Source organism: Nelumbo nucifera, chromosome 5, assembly GCF_055504915.1.
Source record: "Nelumbo nucifera cultivar China Antique chromosome 5, China Antique-T2T, whole genome shotgun sequence".
In the NCBI taxonomy this organism is placed as follows: domain Eukaryota; kingdom Viridiplantae; phylum Streptophyta; class Magnoliopsida; order Proteales; family Nelumbonaceae; genus Nelumbo; species Nelumbo nucifera.
The window spans coordinates 35538218-35563920 of record NC_142653.1 but is presented as its reverse complement, the minus strand read 5'-3'; the positions used below and the strand labels follow the sequence as shown (position 1 = coordinate 35563920).

The following is a 25703-nucleotide window of genomic DNA, read 5'->3' as shown; positions in this document are numbered from 1 at the left end:
TTTATTTTATTACATCCATTTGGACCGCAGAAGGATCTATTATTGAAGTTTATAAAACTGTGGAACTAATGAAGAGATAATGCGGATAACATCTCTAATTAATTGCAAAAAATCGCTGTCGATGGGACCGATTGAGTGGTTGGTCCTTATCAGCCTAGCATGAAACACATAGTAGGCCCCTCCATATTTCAAGATTGCAAGGAAGAATATATAAACTGTATGACATTAACAATAAAAGATATCCTATAAGCAAGAAAGATACCTCGAATCATAATCTCAATACAAAGGCATAAGGGATCAGCCTCAAATGTACTTAAGTTGATTAACTCTACAAAATCCAGACCATGATGGGTATCTAACACTTTATGTGGAGCTATTTGACATTGGCAAGAGGAGTCAGGAGACCCATATGATGTATTGTGTACCCCATTTGTTGATTAAACTTGGGGCATCCGTAACTGTCTTTTTTAAGGAAAAGGAAATGGAATAATGAAGGCGTACTCTGATCTACAAACTAGAGAGAGATGCTGTTTTAACTGTAGGTGGAGCCGGGGTGAGTGTTGCATTGTCTGTCCAATTTGTCTCACCCCAGTGCCATAACATGCTCTCCCAGAAGCAAAAGTCCTCAAAGCATGTCTTTAAACGGTGATCAGTTATATTGATCCTCCAGTGCTCGTCTGTGTAGTTGGCCTTTTCCGCTTGTCTCCGGTCCCACTCCAATGCAGCCTTCTGCTTGGACCTCAATAGGCAGAACTTCTGCAAGTTCTCTGGCATTGCATCATGAACCTTCCACCAACGCTTGTGTGCAACATCACTTGCAAACTCCTGTAGTATGTCTACATTCCAATTGCAATCATAGTCCCGGAAACACAGCCAAGGTTTTAAACCCAGATAATGGAGGACATAAAGGATTGGAGGATCAGCCCCAAAGAGGTGGGTCTTCATCACTTTCTTCTCTTCTTCATCACCCATCCAGAAGTGCTTCAAGAAGTTCATGTGTTTTGGAATGCGGTGCCACCATGTAAAGACTTCATTCAGATACCCCTGGTCCCCACCATTGTAGGACTCAATTTCATTGATGTGATCCATCAGGAGTTGGAATGTACAATTTGATGGTTCAACCACCATCACCCCAGAGTTGAAGAGAGTGGCATTGTTTCCAGTTGCAGTAATCTCTGGCATCCCAAAGAGAAAATCTATGTTCCTTAGAATGAGTAGGTCTGCATCAATGAAGATGATCTTGTCATAGTCAGTCAATTGCCAGAGGCGAAACTTGCTGTAGTTCCATTCATTGTAAGCATCCCTCTCGGCTTTTGGATTCCTGATCCTCTGAATTGTCCGAATCTTCCATCCTGCTGCCTCAAGTCCCCCTCTGTGATACTCACTGATTGTCTCATCCACCAAAATCACTAGGTCCCTTGTGGAACCAACCATACGAATACTCTGTGCTGCAGCAATGGCACCACATACATATACATGGGCAGAATGAAGAATTGTTGCATATGCTTCCCGATGAACTGTTCCTGAGTATGCCCTCTCTGTTTTGCACATATTAGAGAGGATCGTTTAGTACTTTGTGATGAGTAAAACATTTTGAACTTCTCAAGAAGGCCATGGATGCTTTCAATTGGGTGAAAGCAGGACACTTTACTGCTTACATGTGGCACATCGATGGGTGTTGAAATGCCACTTGATGGATTCCAACAATAGAATTTTCAAGATAAAACTTGATCCAATCAGTTGAGTTAAATATTACATCCTACGGATTTTCCCTTGGAGGTTTCATTTGACCAAGAGTGAGATTAGATGGTTATTGGGACTCAGCACTTGGTGGTCCAAAACACCGTTAATGTCCACATGTAAGGTGGGAAGCAGGAAAAGATGACCTCTTTCCACCCTTTCATCATGGTTCACATTGACATCTATAACCATAATATATAGTCTTAACTGCATCAGAAATATAACTGACCAATAAAACCTACAACCTGATCAGTCAAATGAAAAATCAGTGGACATTAATTACAAAAAAAGAGAGTAAATTATGGTAAAAAAACCCTTCCCTTTAAATACCAGAAAATTTTCTTTGAATTAAAAAAGAAGAATGATAATATAAAACATTTTTTGCTGTTAATAACAAAATAAAGACCATCATAAAACATGGAAGAATAAATAAGCAATCTACTGACAAATGCCTGAAATAAATACTACTTAGCCAAAGTAGAAACAGATCCCTAGAGGAAGTATATGTATCAAGGTTGATTCTGAGAAAACATATCTAATTTTTATCATCTAAAGGATGCTAAATAATTGGTAACACACTAACACTATATGTTACAATTAGAACAGTGAACTTTTATTACACCTAATGAAACACAGAACACATGATGTGAATTTACCTTTGGCTTTGAGTGGAAGTGCAAGTTCACACGATCCAACAGGGAGCCCAAGCTTCTCCCTTAGTGCACTTAAATTAGGCTTGTAGAGCCATGCATTCCCTTCACGTACAATCAGATCCTTGCAAGTGAAGAGGTTTGGGATTGGGAAACAATCTGTTATAATGAGAACATGTACAGGATGATAGCCTTTAGCAAAGGCAGCAAACCTTGCTGCAGCAAGCTGCAAGTGTAACCGGGCAACATCTCTTGACCACTCCCCTGACCTGTTACAGGGAAGCTTGACTGCAATGAGATCGAGTCGTGGTGTTTTAGAAACCCCAGGCTCAGGTAGGGATGGACAAATGGGCACTTCAGATTCTTCTTCCTCATCTATCCATTCAGGATATAAGGATTCCCAAGTAACATTTTTGTCAGCATACTTTAGATGCAGAACAGCATGCTTAGCACTTGGTATCAATTTCTTCCACTGATCAATTTCACTGTCATTGAAATTTAATAGGCCTATTGTCTGATGTCCATTTCTGTCAGGCAGTCTTCCAATAGTTTGTGTGATCTGGTCCCAGTTAACATCTACATATGACACATAACGTGGATCTATGACAGGCCTCTCCCATATCCATCTGTCTACAAAACTTGGCCTGCACCAACTTAACCTTCAAAATCTTGAAAAACAAATATAAATACCAAGTTTATATACCAAACAGAATTTGTACAAATAAAAAATATCCAACCATAAGGAAAATTTTATGATTATCCAATCAAAAAGGAAACTTTGGCCATCATACAGGGTTCAAAAATAAGGGACAACCAGTAAAACTACAAGCATATCCCCTGCCTTTCTTTTTTTTTTATAGAACTAGGTGCTTTGTCCTTAGAAAAGAGAGGTTGAAGGAAAACACAACTCAGATTCTCATGCTAACTTGTTAACATGATAGTTTGATGTAATAATGGACTGTTAAAAACATGGGGTACTCGAATCAAGCATGAAACTGTTTGAATTATCTTAATTACCATTCAGATTCTGACATGAGACATCTAAATGGGACACAGGTGATGCAGATATGGAAGCATGGAAAGAATCTACAGAGAAATAAACTGGTTTTTCAATTCCTACAACAATTTCATTTTTTTTTGATAGGGATATTGGTATTTTTGAGGGCTGAGGTGATGGTCATGCTTGAGGGAGTGCAAAGGGCAAGAAGTTTAAATATTAGGAAACTAATTATTGAAGGACACTCCAAGCTGGTTGTGGGTTGGTTACAAAGTGAGGAAGCAAAGTTGTGGAAACACAATAATGAAAGAAAGAGGTTCAGATGGTTGACAAAGGACATGGAGGTGAGGCTTCATTGGGTCAAAAGAAGTGCTAATTCTTTAGCTGATGCCTTAACCAAACAAGGGGTGGGGAGAGATCAACTCTTTTGGGCACAATTGTAAGAAAAAGGAAGAGCTTTTGGGGGGAATGATATGTGGGTTTATCTTTCTTCGGTTGTATTTTCAATCTGTATAGTTCTTAATTAATGAAATTCACAGTAAATTTTTTAAATTTATTATGTAGTTATAGGTCTATTAGGAATAGGGCTTGAAGCTCTCTAGAAATTTACTGTTATTTCAAAATTACTATTTATGGAAATTTTAAGCTTACATTGTATGGTAATTCTCATAATTGCTATTTATAGTAAAATGGCAATTACTAGTTTTAGTAATTTCAGGTGTCTTTATATGTTTTTGGTAGGAATGATGTCTTAAATAAGGACCTCTTAATGCCTAAATCAACTCTAATAACACAATACTAATCCTACTGGTGTTGTTATATTAAGTTTTAGTAGGATTAGTATCAAGTTATTACAGTTGTTTTAGGTGTTAAAGTCCTTATTTAAGTGTTCCTATGGGTTACCTATGGATTTTTCTTCATTTCAAACAATTAAATTGGAATCTGTTATGGGACATTCAAGTTCTCATTGTGAGCATATAAATAGTCATTGTAATTGCAATTTTTCTATCAATAAAACTTTAGTTCATTAGATAAAAAATAGGGTCGTTTACTAAGACACCCTTATAGGTTCATGTAAATACTAAGGCCTATCCTCTACTTTACATATTACTAACTACTAAGGCACCTCCTCTACTTTGCAACCACTTTACTTGGTGTACCTTCTGTTAGTAATTGTTTGTCTATCCGATTGGGAATGGTATCCCTGTAAAAAGTCTCATATCATCCTTTTAGAAAGGAAACCCTCCCCTACATTATTTTATTCCCAAAAATAAAACAAAAAGTAATAGGAAAAAAAAAACAAAAATTAAAGCAAAAAAAGTGTAGATAATACTAGTAGTAGTAGTAAAAATATTTTTTATTGCCTATTTTGTTTTTACTTTTTATTTATTTTATCTTCCTTTATTTTCTATTTTAATTTATTGTTTTTTCTTATTTTTCATATTATTTTCTATTTTTTTTATTCTTTATTTTCTGTTATTTCAAATCAACATTTTGGTTATTTCTTTTCTTTTAATTATTTAGATCAAAGAGATGTTAGAGTCAAAAATGTTATTTTACATTTCCATCCAAGAGAAATAGTAATAAAGGGTTGCAAAATAGAGGGATGTCTTAGTAATACACAAACTATAGGATAGGTGTTAATAATTACTTGAAACTATAGGAAGTGTCTTAGTAAATGACCTTAAAAATTATATACAGAATATGCAATCATAGGTCAGAGAGAATGGACAAGCCATCTCCCCCCATATCCTTAGAAAGTTTACCTCTCCTATTCTTGTAATTACCTTTTTATAAATCTAATGAAATTCTGTTATTGATAAAAAAATGGAACTACATTGTGGTTACATAGCCAACCAATTATGACCTTAGAGTCCCTTTTAATAATTAACTTCTCCAATTTCATAACCTTAGAGTCATTGTAAATTTGTAATTGCAATTTAGAAGAGTTGATAATGAAATAAAGTTTGGTTTAGTGATTTCTGGTATTGCCAGGATTTCTTTCCTTATTTTTTTAATTTTTTATTCTCAGCTATTTCTTCTTCTAAGTAATCTATCTTATTGTTGTTTACCATAATAGCAAGGGTTCTTCTTCATCTTTCTAATCTTTTGCTCGTTCTTTGGTAGGTGGCAAGCTGTCTACTTGCTTCTCTATCTCTATTCTTCATCCTTAACCATACAAAAATCCCTCCACCCCACAAAGCCCACTAGCATATCTGAGATTCGTAGGACCCCCACCCTGTTTTACATCAAAAGAATAACTTTTACCTGCATGCCAATTGTAAATGCTAACCACACCATGCATCTATACAAGTTTACCACACTTCAGGAGGTAAGAAATAAAAGCAAAAAATAAGAATTAAACATACCTAGAACCAGAGTCTGATTGGTACTCATTATAAACTGCGGGAGAGTGAAGGAATGTTAAGAAAGTGCCAAAGATAATAATAACCAGTACAAGTTTCAAAGAAAGAAACTTGCAATTTCGGTTCCTATCTTGGATGGAAACCTGGAAGTGCTTCTCAACATCTTTAAAATCTTTGTTTCTCTGGAATCTTCTCTTATTTGTGTCATCACTGCAGAAAACAAGTAATCATGATGCACTTAGTAAACGAACTAGGTATAAGAGAAATTTAGGGAGAGGAAGCAAACTAGGTTAAAGAAACTTGTGGCCAAAGGGAAACATATGGTAAATTAGAGAATTCTCATAAACAAAGATAATTTTCTTTTGACCAATAACCAATGATCAAAGAAATCATTGATGTGGAAATAAAGGAGAGAGAATCCTATATACACAGCTAACAAACTGACTAAAACATATAAACAAAACCAGAAAATAAAGCGCCTTACTGCTGAACCTTGGGGTCTGGAGACCGCATACAAGGTCATCTCTCTCAACCCCACCCTAGCAAGAGTATCAGCAAGATTAGTTGCTGATCTGAGTACCCTGATGAATGGGTACTCCATTTAGAAGAGTCTATGTGATGTAGGATGATGGATAGGAGAAAGCCTTATAAATCAAATTTGTGGTATGCTGAATGGAGAAGCAATATATTTTGTATGAGAATCTCTAGATGTCTATAAAGGACACTCAAACAATTTAGACAAGTTCATGAGATGTAGGAGCTTTTTTTTTGAAGAGTAAAAATAAATTTTTTTATTGATAAAATAAAAAAGAGGATACAACCTGAACAGGGGTGTTAAGATAATACTCGATTCACATACCGCAACAGAAGGATTGCAAACACACAAAAGCTAACAAAAATAAAAACAGAGACCCTCCCCCCCCCACTTCAAAAAGTGTCGTCCATGTGATGCAGGATCAATAGGAGGAAGCGCTACAAATCAAAATTGTAGAACACTGAGTGAAAAAGCAATCAAACTTGTAAGTCAAGGAAAATTAACCCAGTGATCGGTTGATAATTGATTTAGGATGGTTCTAGCATTTTTACAAAAGAGATTGATGGATTTATGATGGAGAAAAAAATGAAAGTTTTGAAGATGTTTAGGTCTGGGAATAAACCAATTGTGTGCAAACTTTAGCAGCACAAGGTGCAATGTGGAATAGCTGTATAAGCTATGGGGTATGGTAGGGAGAACCATGTGGTATTTGTGAGCTGCAAGATAATAGAAAATAAGAGGAGAAAGAGAGAGGGTGGAGGGAGATGAGGGTTAGACCAGTTGTTTTAAGCCTATGTTTGGGAGTGCTTGTTTCATAAATAGTGCTTATCCTAATAAGTTCTCACGAGTGTTTGGTGAAAAAACACTTATTTCAAACAGGGGTAGTACAGAGGTATTTTCAAAATGACGTGGTGGGCCAAAAAGGAAATAAGCAATTATTAATAAGCTCAAATTTTGGGCTTCTTAAATAAGTGCTTATTTTCAAGAATAAGGACTTAATTGGGCTTATTTCCCAAACACAAATAAGTGATTATTGGTGTGGCCCTGGCCCAAAATAAGTGCTTATTTGAATAAGCACTCCCAAACTTAGCCTACACAACCTAGTAGTTTTACTCCCGTGTGGCTCAACCCAATTTGTAAGGACAGGACCAGATCTAAAACCCCCACATATATAAACAACTGCCAAGAAATGTTTAGAGAACTGGACAGGACATAGAACTGGAAAGGGGAGAGGTTCACAGGTTAGAGGTTCAACCACGATCAAACCGGAGGTCAAACTGTGTATAATATATGATATATTATACAAATACTATGTATAATATATGATATACTATACAAATATTGTTGTACTTGAAAAAATGTGGTGGATAGACAGTTAGTTCTTTAATTTTTAAAGCAATTGACTAGGGTTCAAACCTCCCAACTTGCGTTTTCTTTAAAATACATATGTGTTAAATAAATATGTACATTACTTCATAAATAAACACAAATAATGAAGTTGACTAATAGTAATAAATCAATATGCTTGAAAAAAAGGTCATGGATTCAAATCATATCATTTGCATTTTGAAAATTCTATACATTTGAGACCTGGGCAGTTTTAGGAAACCGGTCCACCGGTTTTTTTTATCAGCAAAAAACTTTCATTAATATTAGAGAAATTAAGTTACAATAGAGAAAGATTGCAGAGGGACAGACTGCAATCTCCAGTAACTAGTTACAGTTCTGCTCAGTACAATGAAGATTTATTTGCCCCTTGTTTTGCTAGGGTATCCGCCATCCCATTTGCATCCCGTTTGACCCAACCAAACTGAGAGTTGAACTTCCTTGCAAGTGTGTCAATTTCTCGGAAGACAAATCTGAACTTCCAAGGTACTGATGTGATGTTTTTAGCCCAAGAGATGACCAATAGTGAGTCTCCTTCTACTTCTAAGTCTGTTGTTCCTATCCCGTTTGACCCCCCTATCTGGACATAGGCCTGATCATGGCTTAACCAGTTTGACTGGATGGTCCAGCTCAGTTTCCTAAACACTGCTGCTATGGATAACCTCCTTATTTAGAGGTTAAATTGACCTCTAAACTAATCAGCTTTCCAAAGTATACAGAAACTCTTCTCTGAGTGTCCCAATCAGTCCAATACTCCTTAAATGGTGTAGACAGCATGTTAAATGGGAATTTATTCTAACAGAGATATGAGGACAGAGCTTATGAGACAGTTTTGACACAAGCTATATACAACTAACATGGGACAGGATTCTCCACTTCTTTTGGGAAATTCTAACCCAATTTGGTCTGTGGAAGGCTTAGATTTAGTTTGCCTAAGAATTTAAAACACATATTTTAGAGTTTGTTTTCTATAAGAGAAAGAATAATGGACTCAAGTTGATTTGCTCTCCACCCTCTCGGTCTCTCCCCAAAAACAACACATCTTAACTATTTCTAATTGGAAGATAGTAAGAATGGACAAAAAAAGTAGAATTACATGGAAAGATCAAAGTAATGGCATGAATTTCAAAGGAAGACTTAATCCAATTTAACCTAAGCCATATTTGATATTTATGGCACATGAAAATTTTAGAAAGGGTTAAACTCACCATGAGTGACATAATAAGTCTATTTATTTCATTAAGCAGTAGCATCTAGGGATTTCATAGGAATTAACACAAAGGATATCATGAGAAATGGGTGTGCAATAGTTGAGGCTAGCCTACATGTATAAGGGATGTAGGGCTTATTGTACATAGTCATTCTTTTATTCATAAGTTTTTAAGTTATCCATAAAAAAAAGGTGTGCAATGGCATAGTCATCACATTTTCCAAACGATATCTACGTGACCTTGGTGGAATTTCTTGCAGACTTAATAATTTATCTGCCTATTTGGGTCCCATGGAGTCTCCTGATTGCAATGAAACTAGTTTCCCTTTTACACAGCTAGGATTAGCCAAAGACACTAAATCAACTAACTTAGTGGTTGATGGTGCCTCTAAGATGCACCAAATTAAGGAAGCCGAATATGTAGCATAGAAATTGCATGACATATTCAAAGGAATTAAGAAACCCAATCTCTTCAATTTGCATAAATATCTCTCTTGATTTACAAGATTGAAAATTAATGAAGCAAATGAAAGCAGTTAGGGCAGCAGTGGTGTGGACTGTAAAAAAATGCACGGATCTTCAATGAAAAGCAAAGGTGAAAAGAAGAAATTGTGGATTCTATAAAGATAAAAGGTTGCTGGGTAAAAACACTAGAGCACTTTCAAAGCTTTTCAGTGACTGACATTACAAGAGCATGGAATGAAGTTGCACACTCCACTAAAGGGAAAGATAAAAAGGTGATGGACTAGAAGCCCCCAGATGGCAATAAAATAAAGCTGAACTTCGATGGGAGCTCTTTAGGAAACTTGGTGTTCTGTTTGTGCCTCGAATTCTTTGTGGCGGCCCACTTCATGAACCCGCTCCGAAATAATTTGAGAAAAACCCGAAGGCAAATTTTCATGGTGGTTTATGGTGGAAGAGTTATGTATTTCTTCGAGGGTTTTCTCTCTTGTATACTTAGTCTTTTGTCTTGTGAGAGAAAAGAGAGACATTGGGTGTATTTTGGGGTTCAGGGTTTTTCTGTGAGTGAGATTGTGAGTACACAACTCTGTATTTCTTCTCCATTGCTGACTACATAGTGGATTTCTGCTCCTCCTTCACCCATGGACGTAGGCTATAATCCGAACCACATAAATTTGTGTGTTCTTTGTGCTTTCTCCTCTTTATCTCTGTTTTACATTTATTTGGTTCAGTCATCTGTCACTAAGAGAACATTGACAATTGTACGGCATGTACTGGACTTGAAGAAAAATCTCATCTCTCTTGGCACTTGTAGAGAACATTGATGTGGGTCCCACTCTGTCGTAGGGTAGAATGTATCTAGTCATAGCTGATGGTCAATTTATTATTCTGTTATTCTAGTTGTTATTTACTTTTCAGTTTTATATTGTTACGTGTTATGATGTAAACACCAAGGGCAGATATGTCCTTTCATGTAACTAGCATAACATATAAATATTAAATTGAAGTGGCGGCGGCAGAATATTGAGATTCTGTTCTCCTCAAAACCTGTGTTCTACTGCTCTCTCACCACTCTTTCTCCTCCTTCTTCACTTTCTCTTCTCTTCGAACCTGAAGTTTCTTAGTGATCAAGACTGATAGCAGTCTTGAACACCTACAACACTCTTGATGCTAATGGGTCAATTGAAGGTGGAGTTCTGAAAGTTAGTAAGGGTGCTATTGTTGTGATGAAAGGACGAGGATGGGAAGTTTGTATGTGCTAGAAGGTACTACTATCACAGGTTCAGTTGCAATTTCTACATCATGTCTAACACCACCAAGTTATGGCACATGAGGCTAGGACATATGAGTGAAAGGGGACTGATTGTATTAAGCAAGATAGGTTTTCTTTGTGGCCAAAGTACATGAAAACTTGACTTCTATGAACATTGCATTTTTGGGAAGCAGAAAAGAACCGGCTTTAGTACAACCGTTCATAGGACAAAGGGCACTTTGGATTATGTTCACTCAGATCTATGGGGACCTTCACAAGTTCCATCAAATGGTGGTGCTCGATATCTCCTTGCCATTACCGATGACTACTCCAGGAAGGTATGGGTTTATTTTCTGAAGCATAAGAATGAAGTACTTGTGACTTTTAAGCAGTGGAAAACATTGCTTGAAAAGCAAACAGGAAAGTAGGTCAAGCGGTTGAGAACAGATAATGGTTTAGAGTTTTGTGAAAATGAATTTAATGAGTTATGCAAAAGTGAAGGCATTGTAAGGCATCATACTGTTGTCAAAACACCACACCAGAATGGAGTTGTAGAACGTATGAATAGAACTCTATTAGAGAGAGCAAGGTGCATGTCGTCAAATGCTGGTCTCTCCAAGGATTTTTGGGCGGGAGTAGTTAATATGGCTTGTCACTTAGTAAATCGATCTCTATCTACTACCATTGAGTGTAAGACTCCAGAAGAGGTATGGTCTAGCAACCCTCCTGATTATTCAAATTTAAAAATATTTGGTTGCCCAACATATGCATATGTTAATGAAGGCAAGCTTGAGCCTAGGGCCAAGAAGTTCATATTTCTTGGTTATGTTTCAGGTGTGAAGGGATACGGATTGTGGTGTCTTGATCCTAAATCACCAAAAGTCATAGTTGGTAGAGGTGTTACTTTTGATGAGTCTGCTATGCTCCACCCAAAAAAGGAGTCTTCTATTTCTTGTGATGAAGATAAAACACAAGGTTTAGGAAAGAAGGTGGAGTTAGAAGTTAGAAGTTCTTCCTCACCTCAGTTTACATCAGCCCAAGTGCCCATTTCTACTGAGATAGAAGAACATGTACAAGAGGAAGAAGAGGAGGAGCAATATTCTATTGCTAGAGGCAGAACAAGGAAAGAGATTAGACTACCTCAGAGATATGGTTATGCTGATCTAGTTGCCTATGCATTATTAGTTGCAGAGAATGTAGATGTTGCAGAACCTAATACCTATGCAAAAACTATCTCATATGTTGATTCTATTAAGTGGTTAACAACTATGCATGAAGAGATTGAATCCTTGCGTAAGAACTAGACTTGGGAGTTGGTAAGACCACCTAAAGGAAAGATGATTGTTGGATGCAAATGGATTTTCAAAAGGAAAGAAGGTACTCCAGGTATAGAGGATGCTAGACATAAGGCACGACTGGTTGCAAAAGGCTACAGTCAGGTACAAGGTGTTGATTTTAATGATGTTTTCTCACCAGTTGTTAGGCATAGCTCCATTCGTGTTTTTTTTTCTTTGGTTGCCATGCATAATTTGGAATTAGAACAGTTAGATGTTAACACAACTTTCTTGCATAAAGAACTTGATGAACATATTTTTATGCATCAACCTGAGGGTTTGTTGTTGAAGGGAAGGAAGACCATGTTTGCTTGTTAAAGAAACCTTTGTATGGCTTAAAACAATCTCCTAGACAATGGTATAGAATATTTGACTCTTTTATGGTGGCTCTTGGGTATTCCAGATGCAAGTATGATAGTTGTGTTTATTTAAGGAAACTTGTAGATGATTCTTTCGTTTACTTGTTGCTTTATGTTGATGATATGCTTATTGTAGCAAGAGAAATATCTGAGATCAATAGATTAAAAACACAATTGAGTGGTGAGTTTGAAATGAAATATTTGGATGCAACGAAGAAAATTCTTGGCATGGAGATTCAAAGGGACCGAAAAGCAAGGAAGTTGTGTTTGACACAACAGAAGTATGTTGAGAAGGTCTCCGAGCATTTTGGCATGAAAGATGCTAAACCAACAAGTACTCCTCTTGCAGCCCACTTTAGACTTTCAGCTAATTTATCACCACAGACAGATGAAGAAGAAAAATATGTCACATGTCCCTTATTCCAGTGCAGTTGAGAGTATTATGTCTGCCATGGTTTGCACATGACCTGACATTTCACATGCAGTTAGTGTGGTGAGCAAATATATGTCATGTCCCAACTAGACACATTGGCATGCAATAAAGTAGATTCTTAGATACTTGAAAGGAACATCAGATACTTGTTTGGAGTTTGGGAGGAGCAATGATAGTTTGATGGGTTATGTTGATTCAGATTATGCAGATGATCTTGACAGGAGATCATTCACAGGTTATGTATTGTCTATTGTTGGTTGTGTTGTTAGTTGGAAAGCTACTTTACAGTCTACAGTTGCTTTATCTACTACTGAAGATGGGTATATGGCAGTTAAAGAGGCTATTTGGTTGAGAGGTTTGTTTGGTGAACTCAGTTTGGGTCCAAAGGTGACTATCATCTATTGTGATAGTCAGAGTGTTATTCATCTGACCAAGAATCAAATGTACCATGAGAGGATGAAACACATTGATGTGAGGTACCATTTTGTTCGTGATGTTGTAGAACAAGGAGATATCATTGTGAAGAAGATTGGTACCCAATTGATGTTAACAAAGCCTCTTCTTGTGGCTAAGTTCAAGCATTGCTTGGATTTGATTGGTATTTGCAACATTTGAGTTTGCCCATTGGGGCTTTTGTTGGAGAAGGTGGAGGGAGATTGCTATTCTATGATGCTTGAGAAAATTCAAGCCAAGGTGGAGATTTGTTATGTTTGTGCCTTGAATTCTTTGTGGCAACCCACTTAATGAATCCACTTTGAAATAATTTGAGAAAAACCCAAAGGCGAATTTTCATAGTGGTTTATGGTGGAAGAGTTATGTATTTCTTCGGGGTTTTCTCTCTTGTATACTTAGTCTTTTGTCTTGTGAGAGAAGAGAGAGAACATTGAGTGTATTTTGGGGTGGCTTAGGGTTTTTTCTACGAGTGAGGTTGTTAGTGCACAACTCAGTATTTCTTCTCCATTCTGACTACATGGTGGATTTCTGCTCCTCCTTCGCCCGTGGACGTAGGCTATAAGCCGAACCACGTAAATTTGTGTGTTCTTTGTGCTTGATTCTCTTTATCTCTGTTTTACTTTTATTTCGGTGCCATTCAAATATGTTTTCTTGGGTTTTGCCACAACACCTGGGATTAGCAGGCAAAGGGGGTGTATTTTGAGATTGTTCATGGAAAGTATTGGCAATGTACTTGGGTCCTCTAGGGGTAGGAGATTCAATAAAGGCTGAGCTGCTAGCACTGTTACAAGGTCTAAAACTCGCTAAGAAAGCAAACTTTCAAAATTTGGAGGTAGAAGGGGATTCAAAACTATCTCTTCGACTACTACAAGGTGTGATGGTCCCTGGATCAGAAGGACTGCAAATGGAATGGCTGATTCTTTAGCTAAGCAGGGGGCCCATAGGCAACAGCTGTTTTGGGCTCAATTGTAGTTTTTTTTGGCTCTGTTGGAATGTTGGCTGTATTGTAATTTGGCTCCGGTTTTTCACTGATTAATAAAATTAATTCTTTTTTTGCTGATAAAAAAAAAGAAAAACAAACAGGAGCTTACAAGGTTTCTATGTAGTGGAATATCATTTTATACCTTTTCTTTTCTTTTTTCTCTTTTTCCATTTCCTATGGTGGGTGTCTTTTCCTTTATAATTTCAGGCTGTGGTTTCTCTATTATCTTTACAAATCATCTTGGTCATCAACTTACATTTCCCTCTAGACATCTTCTCCACCCCCTCCCAGGTAAGTTCAACAACTCAGCCTTGACCCCAACCATTTGGGATCAGCTACCAAATCCTGTTCCACCATTGTGCTCTATCAAGAGCAATGCTTTCTCGTTGGTAACTTTATTAAGATAATTGAGTCATGGAAATGATGAGAATAGATCTTGAACAGGCAATCCACAGAAGAATTGTCCCACACCTTAACCACATAAAATTGCAATTAGATTGCACCTCTATAAAGGATATGCTGAAAGGTAAAAGTAGTATGTAACAGAAACGGGGATCTAGAAACAGAATCTCACTTCTCTAGGAACCCCAGAATCAGAGCGCCAGATTTAGGGCATGGAGTTCCACCACATGGTAATGTGGTTTATTCCACCATTAGTCATCCCAAGGTAATCTATGTGTACTTGCAATCTAGGCCGGAAGATATATATTTTGATCCTACTCCAATGGATCAGTATAGAAATACTGATATTTAGTAAAGATGCTTTTACATTCTGTCAAATTTCCAGGTAAAGAAATGTGAGGCTAGGCATTTCACATGTCTAAAACATGACCATTAGCTTGAAGACATAGTATGATGCACAACCACAAGACCACATATTTTATAATGATAAATTGAAAAAATAAGTAATAAAACTAGAAAAATAAAGCAATTTAAAAAGGTTTACAAAAAACACGAAATGAACCGGCATATCAGAGCATATCAACCTAATATTCATGATTGCACACAATAAACTGCTTAGAGCCCTAACCTTCAATGGGAGGAAACTCAACCATTCCAAATTGTTAAAAAGTGACAGGAGACCAAAATAAAAAAAAAAGCACAACGCTGACAATTCTAACCTCATCAAAACCATCACCATGTTACACATTAGTCCTGGGCCTGGTGCTCCACATCCCAATTCATTTCTTGTTACCGTAGTCAGCAAGATGATTTGTCAATATAGGTTTCCACCTTAATGAGAAATTCATGTTGGAGGTCAAAGAATTTGTTTCTCAGGAACCAAGGGCCCTCAACCTGCCAGCCTATACAACTTGACCACTCCCCTTCCACATCTTATGTTAAACTTAAAGTTAACTTGAAAGAAAAAAAGCAACTTTCTTTTTCAAAGTTTCAGAGCATTTATATATTAAATAGTCCATCTGTCAATTTCAATGCTTTATAACCCAAAATGTAGGTCTGTCCAAGTGATGGTTCATCAGTTTAACCATCTGAGTTGAATGGGTCAGGCCATTAGAGTAGAGGATGCCCTTCAGATGGGAATATAAGGTTGGGTTTAGCCCTCCACCCTTAAAAGGGAATATTAGGTTAGAATTAAGTGTCTTTCTTTATTAGATGAGAAAAAAGAAAGAAAGACCAAGGAGGAAGGGGGTGACTTACCACCGCCACCATCTCAGTTGCCATCACCTGTAAAGTGGTCTCCCTTCTCCTCCCATGTGGCTGTATCATTAGAGTTGCTGCATCACCACTGGCCTCTATTTCATGCCATTGGCCTCCCTTCTCAATATTGTTGTCTTTCACTATCCTCTTCTCTCTCTTAGGCCTCCTTCACTTTCCAGAAAGCTATCTACCTAGGTAAGTCCACCTACACGGGTAAGTGAACTTACCTGTGTTCATTTGATTTTCAGGTAAATTATACAATGACTCTTTTATCCATAAAAAGTCATTGTTAGAATGGGCAAAATTGTCCAACATGTTTTGTCAGCTTTCCTCCCAGGTGGGAAAGTTACTTACCCACCTAGGGGATGGGTATCGTAGGGAAAGTGAATTTTCTGTGGGTCCCAAATGAATCCTGAAAACGGACATGGGAAAAGCAATCAATGGGAACCACAATCCCATTGACCGACTTCCCCCCAACCCATCCCCCCTTCAGAATCTGGAAAACGAATAGGTCCTTAGTCTCCCTTCCTCTAACTCTCTTTTTTTTAATATTTTATTATTAAGAAATGTTAATTCTAATATTCAATGTTTATTAAATTTATTTGAACTGTGGCCCATAAATGGTTTGAATGGTTAATTGATTTAAACATCTAGGACAACAGTTTTTATAATATTTTTTTCAGGTTTGGGGTAAAACAGACCCATCTTTTACTCCAGCTGGCATTTTAAACTGTTTAATGAGCTGGGTCAACAGCAGGTCACAAACACTAGTCAAGCTTGCAACGCAAATCTTCTCATATCTAACATATCAAATGTATCAAGTATAAATGCTTTCACATCATGTATCCAAGAAAAAAACCTATGGAAAAAGAGGAATTAACAAAAGGGACCACCAAAACAACGATCAAATGGCACCCAACCACTACCTACAATTCCTCTCTACCCACCACATTTCTAGCCAATGAATCATAGTTGTCAAGGCGACGCCTAGGTGACAAGGCGCCCTTGGAAGCTTGCCTCGCCTAATTGCCAAGCAGTTCCCTATAGCGTGTTATAAAAAACTTTTATATTCTTAATATTTTGAGGTTATAATTATAAAATAGACATTTTTAAACTAAAATATTAATTTTGTGTCTATATACTAATTTCTTGTTATTACTTTCTTATTTGTTAGGGTTTAATCAACACAAACATTGCTAAATGCTGTATTGAACCCTCAAAGACTTCAAAACCTGAACCAATAAGTAAGGAAGAACATAAAATGTTGTCCAGTCAACACATTTTCTTCTTTTTCTTTACTAATTTTGTGTGTTTATATATTAATCTTCTTCTTTTCTTTTTTTCTTTTCCTATAACAGAAATAGGGATTCAGCCCCTATATTTTTTGAAATTTCTTTTCTTTCTTCTTTTTCTTCTCATGAATATGTTGGAATATGTTGATTTTCTATACTTATGAAGTTTATACTTTTCTTATGAAAATCATTGATATTTATTAAGGAAATATAATTATGGAACCTAGGGAACTACCCTAGGATACATGTTTTTACTTTAAAAAAATCCTTCGCCTAGGCGATTAGGCGACAAGGCGCCCCCTATCGCCTAGCCTCACCTTGGTGCCTTGAAAACTATGCAATGAATCAGCATAGTTACATTCCCTTGAGATCCATCTCAGAGGTGCTGACTTCCCTCATAAAAAATAATAAAATACTAATAAGACATTGACCTATCCTAAAAATACTATAGTGGGCTATTCCTGTTTGGTTGAAACCTGAGGCCTCTCGAGTGAGAGCCCTTTATTTCTCTTTCTCCCTAGGAGTTGGTGAAATTTTCTCCCTGGCCCCTGCATTTATTGTTTGCAGTAGAATCTTTGGTCTTTCTCACCTTGAGATTGATTCTATTCCTACTTTAAGCTGTTTGGTGATCAAGGATTGTTCTTTCATTTATGGATTCTACAGATGATTCCAAGCAAGGTATGGATATCAATCTTGCTTTGATTGGAACTATGGATAGCATACAAGTAACCACTGTGAGGTTTGATGATAGAAGGTTGACTTCTGGGTATTGTGTTTTGTGGGTGGGAATTTGGTTTATGGAAAATTAAGCAGTCTATGGTTGCTTGTTCCAATGCACAAGCTGAGCATTGAGCCATGGAAAATGGTGATTAAGAGGTACTTTGGTTGTGAATTTTGCTTGGAGAGATAGGTATTGTATTTGATAAACCACTGGTGCTACATTATGATAATCAGGTAGCAATCAACATGGCTCATAATCCAGAACAAAATGATAGAGTGAAGCACATTGAAGTTGATTGCATTTCACTCAGTAAGTGCTGTCCAGCATAGCGTGTCTTCCATTTCTTAAGATCGATCAACATCTTGCAATACGTGCTTACTAAGAGAGTACGTAAGGTTGGACTTTCTAAAATGAGTCAAATATAAGGTTGGAAGAGGAGACAAGGTGCAATTTTTGACTGGCAAATGGTGTTCAGACTTGACTCTAGCTCAGATATTCCTCTCCCTATATAAAATAGCTTAAAATAGCGAAGCCATTGTTGAGGAGTGCTACAAGGAGGGTGAAAATGGAGCAATCTATGGTCCTGAATTTAGAAGAAATCTAAATGACTGGGTGATCAGTCCTATTGCAGAACCGTTGGGTATTCTCCATGCTGTATCTCCAAATATTTCAGCAAATAATAAAATCCAGTGCTTTTATATTCCTCTTTCCCTTGTGCAAAAATCTGGTGCTCTTGTATTCCTTCTAATGTAGCCTTCTTAGTCTGGACAGCTACTCTTGGAAAATGTCTCAGCCTGACCACTGATAAGTGATTCGGAAGGGGTATGGGTTGGATTAATCACAGTTACAGTCTTTGTGGGCAATGCATAGAGTCTTCAAACCATCTTTTCATTCACTGCAACTTCACATATCAGTTGTGGGTAATGGCCCTGTCCTGTTTTTGGCCTCCAAGGATGTATGCCTAAATCCCCCCTGCTGGTTCTTTTTGAAGGATGGATGATGCAAGCTTAAGCAGCAAAGGGAAATTTGTTTGGAGCATATACCCACTGCTATCTTGAGTGTCTTCTGGGAAGCTTGAAAAGAAGGAAATCTGAGAACTTTTTATAGTAAACCCAATGATATATCTATAGTAAAAAAAAATCTTAAAGGCATGCTGTATTCATGGCTTAGTATACCAAAGGAATTTCAAGGAGTTCCTCTGCAGTCTGTTTATGTACATGGGCAGTTGTATATTTTGGCAGTTTATTTTATTTCAATACAATACTTTACTTTTACCAAAAAAGGGTGTACCTAACACCTAAGCCTAAGCTAGAACATATGCTTGGCAAGATGGGCATGATTTCCATCTCTGCTTATCTTGAGTGGGAGTGTTGAAATATGTGTTACTTTTCAGTATGGTAATGATTGGGCTTGATCGGGAGTCTTTATTTGCTACAATGAGAAGGTTATGTATGACATGTAGTTATCCTGGTCTTTTTTATCAACAGACTAGACTATTTAAACTCTGAAAAGCATAGCTACAACCTATAATATAGTAAATTACCTATTCAAACATCAACAGGAAGCAAGCTAAACCATTTCTATAACAGTTGGTATGACATTCTTCCATCTCTACCCTGGTGCAGTATGAGCTATTTCCATTATTGAAATCCAACCTTAATACTTTGAGACTTCAAACTTCAAAGATGAAAATTTCCGACTCTGCTAGCATTTTTTGGATTCCATTAGCCAAAATTCGGAAGTAATCTGCAGAGCAAACCTACTTCCAAGCCTGGAATGTTGAACTATGTTATATGTCTCACAATCTGAAAAGGGGATAAGATAAAGGTATTTTCCAGGATTCTTCAAGTAAACATGCAGCTATGGTCCCATGAAAAATTTAGAAAGACAAAAGCTATCTAAGCTCTGCTTTTGAACTTAAATAAGTTGGAGACTAAAATGCTTCTTGCTCACTGCCAGATATAAGGAACTAGAGTCATTTTCAAAAAAAAAAAAAAAGAAAGTAATACGTCCCAAAGTTAAATAAAAAACTGTAAGGAATAAGCAATAAAATCAAATGAAACTGACACATACAAGGAAGAAAGATAAGATTAGCCTGCCATCAGTAGATAGATTATAGACCAAATAGGCATTTTTTGTTTTTAATGGTAATCAAAACTAAATTAAAAAAAAAGGAGAAGAAAGACTTATAACCTAAATTGAAAGACGCTCAGCTTGCACTAATCATATCCTATAAACAGATATGGAGAACACAGACAAAAGATAATACATTTATTTCACTATGAAAACGGGATAAGATACTTACATTGATCCGGACAATCTGTGTCTGGCCTCAACAGGGCTTGGCAAGGTACCAACAGCTCCTCTCATCTTTATTTAGTTACAGCAGGGAAAAGCACCATCTGATCTAGAATCAATATAAAACGTGCCCAAGTGAAGATGGAAAGGTATATACAAAGGTATAAGAAATTTTAGAGAAACTAAAAACAGAGGGATCTCGGGAAGACTATAAAATAATGCTGGACAGCAAACTGGGAGAGAAAGAAAACTCCCAGTTGAGAGGAAAATGGAAGAATAAAACCAATAATATGTAATTGTTAAGAGTCAATGCAGATTGATGAACGGCTAGTTCAAAATTAAGATGCTCATAGGTAGCCAAAGAAAAATCAAATAAAAAATCGAGTCAAATGGGAATATTATACTCTATAAATAATCAATAAAATAGTGGTTAAAATTGGAATCAGAACAATAGGTTAGACAAAACAAACTCTGAAAACAAGAAGCGAACAGAAGAGACAATGATATAAACAAACAAATCCTAGAAACAACTCTTCGATCAATCAATCCACCAAATAACAAAAAACCACTGTTACCCAGATACTAACTTGGAAAACCCAGATACCAGAAAGACAATAATCCATCAATGGAACACCAAATGAAGTCGAATTGAACTAAATGAAGTAAAACAGAGGAGAACTAACAACCCAAACGCCTGAAACAAGAGATCTTTCGGAGACCCACGTACAGGGAAGTTGCAGAGATGTGTAGGAACAAGCCTCTTAATCTCCCTCCTTTTCTCTTTCTTCTCTTTTAGTTATTGCGCTCGAGTTGGAGGTGTTGTTTGGACAAAATCTTCGGAGCACAACACAAATAAAATGGCGCTGTAAAGGCGGTTGAGTGTTACAGATTTTAGCTCAGATAATCAAGTAAGAGTGAAGCATGGTAAGAAAACGAAGAATCTCATGTAATTAATTTTTTATTTCATTATTATTAATTTTTCTCTTTTTCTGCTATATTTCAAAATAGTTTTCGACGCTACTCGGCGATTCGTTGCTGGTAAACTTGCTGAAGCCGACGAGATTTTTACTTTTTATCCACGGCTGCTTATTTTTGTCGTAGCCTCGTAAAGGAAAAAAGCAATAGAAAATAAGGAAAAAGAACACATCTCCTCTTTAAATGGACAAGAATACCCTTTTTTTTAATAACTAATGTAAATAAAGATGGGTGTTTTTGTCTTTTAAGGTAAGTACTTTTTGGCTTTTTTGATTGCCAAGTAATGTGCGAGTCCGGATCTGCTCTCACAGACCGCGCCTCACATCGACCTGACACTATCTCCTGGCCGCACGTTGTTATTCATAGCCGAGTCGGTATCTGTTCCTCACAAATGGGCGCCTCACGGTCACGTTCGTCGTGCATTGGAAACATTTTCTGTGAATAATACTTAATAAATACGAAAATGTTTCTAATGCATGGTAAGATTGCGTGTGAGATACTTGTGAGGCGCCAAGTGTGAGAAGCAGATTTATAGGAAGATGTTATCAATACAAAAGTGAGATGTGGCTGTGAGATTGGTGTGAGGCGCGCTTTGTGAGGAGCAGATCCCTATACCCAATTAGTGTTCTTTATCTTGTTTATTTATTTTTTATATTTTATTTTTCTTCAGTTATAAACCTAAAATTAGAGAGTGATCACTAGTGAACATATTTTATTAATTCTCTCTCTCTGATCATAAAAGAAAAACAGTAAAAGCATTGAAACATATCACAAGGGATGTGCACCATCTTTTAGCTATGCCTTCTATACACCATAGCCATGTATCAAACAGGTGAAAGGAAAAATTTTGATTTTTTTTACTCCTCTTGGTATAAAACCCTGTTTTTTTTTCTTATGTTATCACTTGTTTTCTGCAAAAGGGGAGAAGTCAAGTCTAAGCATGTGATTTTGAAAATAAATTGAACTACTAGTTGTCTCTTTATTTTTTTCTTAAGAAAAGTTTTGTCTCTTTGCAAAGGAGAATAGACTGAACTTTATAATTAGCACATTATTCTTGGGTTTAATTAGTTAATATTAGCTGTCATATTAGATTAATGATCTGTCGTTTGAGTTTGAATGTGGTTAGGTGTAACCCCACCTCACTTAATATCACAATCTTACTTACCAAATGTGAACAACAATCATTCTCTTAATATCTTGTTGTTGGGAAAAGACTAAAGAGATTGGCTTAAGAAAGAGAAAGACTAAAAAGATTGGCTTTGTGAATCTGATAGTGAACATTTCACTTTCATTACTTACTACTGAGGTTCTCTCCCTCGTTTTATCCATATCCTTCTATCTTAATGCCTAACACCCCCCTCCCCCCCAACACACACACACCGCTATCTCCATAGGCCATACCTACAAATACTAAGAGAGAGAGAGAGAGCCCACTACTTTTCATATGATCTTTTTTAATGTAATATTTGAGGAATAATTCTTATTTATTTAAATAATGCCACAAACCAACCTACATTCAATCAAATTGGAAAAAAAATTAAGAATTGATCATTTATGTTTTAAACATGTATCATGTATTTATGGCATGCATTTATGGTTAGGTAAGTGCTTGATGTGAGAAAATTGACAGTATGTTCTTGGGCATATTTTAATAACTTTGGTGTTAAATATCTTCATCAAACAAACAATTATTTTTTAAGTCCAAGGGTAATGGGATGAGTTATAGTACAAATTTGGTATAGAAAAGCCAGACAGGCCAAGCCATCTTGTTAAGGTAAGAGGGGATAGGAATTGATACCGCCAAACTCCTATGTGTTATTTCTTTGTGTGTAAGCTATATTTATTTGTGAACACTTATTATAGGTTTAGCGGTCCTTTCAAGATTTAATCCTTACCAAACCCAAAGCCACATTTTATTCATAAAGAATAAAATCTTTGCTGGTCAACATAAGGCCAAAAACAATCTACACAGTAACTACTAATTAAGCAATCTACGTAAGCATATATAGTTTTTTTTTTGTTTTTTACTTGATCTAGGGTGAATAACTTCACCCACCTGAGCATGTTCCATTTGGCATGCACAAATAATCCACATGCATGCATGGTAGGTTTAGAAGTATCATATTCATGGAGGAATGATGCGATAAATCCAAACCGTTCATCAAATCAATCTGATAATAACGTAAGGGTATAAATAGATTGAATTTGAATAGAATCAAGTAATATCCAAATTCGAATTCAATTAGAAAATTTGATATCTGAATTCAACGTTCCGATTCAAATTCGATTAAATATTCAAATATTTGATTCGATTTGAATTTGACTAATTAATTATTTTAGGTAATTAATAAATATATAAATTATTTAAAAATTTTATATATTATATATAATTAAATAATCGGTTGAATTTAAATATTTATCCAATCAAATCAGATGATATTTAAATTCGACCGATTATAATGTTCGAATTATCCAAAATTGATTTGATCATGTCGAATCTCACATTCTAAGTCGAATTTTCAAATACAGTTGACACCCCTAAACCCATTTAAGTTCACCTCGCCAATATCGGAGCCATTTAATTAGCAAGACAAAGAGATTGACCCTAAAGGGTTTTTATCTAAGCGGGGAGAGAGAGAGGTTTCCCTAAACCTACCACAACAAGAGAGAGTAATTAATATAGACCTACTAATACCTAAAACCTCTGACCTGAAAGATTCCCCAATTATAGAGCTTCTTTCCCCAAGCTGGTCTAGTTAATTGCAACTGTTGTCATTAAAGTTCTGGAGATATTCCACTTTCCACCAACTTGGTTACAACCCCATCCAAAAGACAGAGAAGCCCCTCTTTTTATTTTAATAATAAATCAACATAAAAGGGTATTTTAGTAACATCACTTAACATTATTTAATTATTGTTGTTGTTAACCTTCATTATTAATTATCAAGGAACATGGTCCCAAAGGTTGGCCGCCCCATATTCCAACGACCCCTTCATAAAAAAATACGAGTTAGGAGAAGTAACTTAATTAAGTGACGAATTAATCATCATGTTTAAGGAGACAAGCAGGGAATAAGGCACTGTAATCATGGAATTCAGAATTTCGAACCTCCAACGACTAGATTTGGAACAACAGAACTGTTCGACGTGGGTACATGCATCCCCAGACAACTGCGGTTGTGACTTGCTTTTTGATGGAAGCCTTGCACCAATCGCTACGTCTCATGCCACCACTCTCTCGCATGAACCATCACTATACAAATTTATAATCTGTTTATTTTAATAGAATATAAAAACTCAGATTGATATCAAGCTGGAATACCTTTCCAAGCAAGTCTGTTAGGCTAAGCTAAAATATTTTCTGATTTTTCTGGAACAGAACGATAGTCGTCACTATACAAGTGAACAGAGACGGAAGAATGGGAAGCGTAACGTGGAATCGTACGTATCTGTATTCAAAGCAAAGCAAGCATGCGTGGCAAGGATGGGATGGTCCCAGAGTTCTATTATTGGTTGTTGGCATTGTCATGGATGCTTTGGTTAATGGTCTCTATTCGGTTTACTAGAGCTGGGACTGTGGGACTGGAGCTTAATTAATTGGATGAAAGTGGAAGCCTGACCAAATTGTGTTATTTGGGGTCTTGCTAAAGGAAGAAAGGAAAGAAAACAAAGAAATTTTGTTATTTGAGATGCTGGGTTATAAACTATATGCCTATTGGGCAGCTGCCATTGTTGGACCAAGGTTGATGGGTCCCACAAATCAGACCATATTATGATGATAAAGTCATATCTCACATACTTCTTCTGATCGTTCCCTTGTTTACCCACTTTGCTTATCTTGTGGTCCTTTTCCATGCAAAGAATGAAAGAATGATTGATTTCTCAGTCACCTGGACAAACATGACTCTTTCTTTTCACTGCTTCCTTTTTTCCTTGGAGAGAGGCCAAGGGAGGCTTGCTGTGGGTGGAATGATCAAGGAAATGACCCTATTGTAGGCCCCACAACTAGAGCCCTAAAAGTAACCACATGTTGGATCAGAAGATGCTTTTCAATTTCCATGGTCATCAAAACTCAAAGCATGTTGAGATGACTCTTAGCCATTTGATATCCGACTGACAGAGCTTTGATAGGACAGACATCTCTCTACCATCCAATTATCCAAATAGATCTCACCAAAAAGAAAAACAGGATACTATCCCAATAGATGCAATCAGAACAGAATTGTGACCAATGTTGACCCACTTTTTTTAAAGCCTAGTTTGTTTGCAAAGTAATTTCATTTGCACTGGTGAAAGAGAATGGGAGTACAAATGAGTTACCGTGTAAATAAAGTAAAAACCCAAGTAAAAATGAACCAGAATTTATGTTCTTCTGACCATGCATTTATACTGGTTCAAATGAAATTGAATCGAAAGCAAATAGAACCTCAGTGCAAAACCTTGTCATTTTGTATTATTTTATATTCTTAAACCTTATATTTGTACTGTATATTTGTATTTGCATTTTTTCCAAATTCAGCCTAATAATGGTTCTGCGCGGGAACCATTTGTTTTAGTTTTAATAACTACTGAACAGAGTCCGCTCTCGATGCACCCATG

General features: G+C 36.5%; 1 protein-coding gene across 7 annotated transcripts; it reads right to left on the bottom strand.

Annotated features, from left to right (window-relative positions):
- Nucleotides 1-194: 194 nt before the first annotated feature.
- Nucleotides 195-21098, bottom strand: PGSIP2 (plant glycogenin-like starch initiation protein 2). Of its 7 annotated transcripts, none has more exons than XM_010247514.3 (5): nucleotides 20857-21098; nucleotides 20137-20238; nucleotides 5757-5963; nucleotides 2397-3034; nucleotides 195-1538 (listed from the first exon to the last, which is right to left on the bottom strand). In XM_010247514.3, exons 2-5 carry the CDS (start codon nucleotides 20199-20201, stop codon nucleotides 508-510), a joined length of 1941 nt encoding a protein of 646 aa, XP_010245816.1. In that variant the 5' UTR covers nucleotides 20202-20238; nucleotides 20857-21098; the 3' UTR covers nucleotides 195-507. The 7 variants fall into 7 exon arrangements, with proteins under 7 accessions (XP_010245816.1, XP_010245820.1, XP_010245817.1 ...); XM_010247518.3 differs by having other exon boundaries at nucleotides 20137-20233; nucleotides 20857-20997; XM_010247515.3 differs by having other exon boundaries at nucleotides 20813-20994.
- Nucleotides 21099-25703: the final 4605 nt, after the last annotated feature.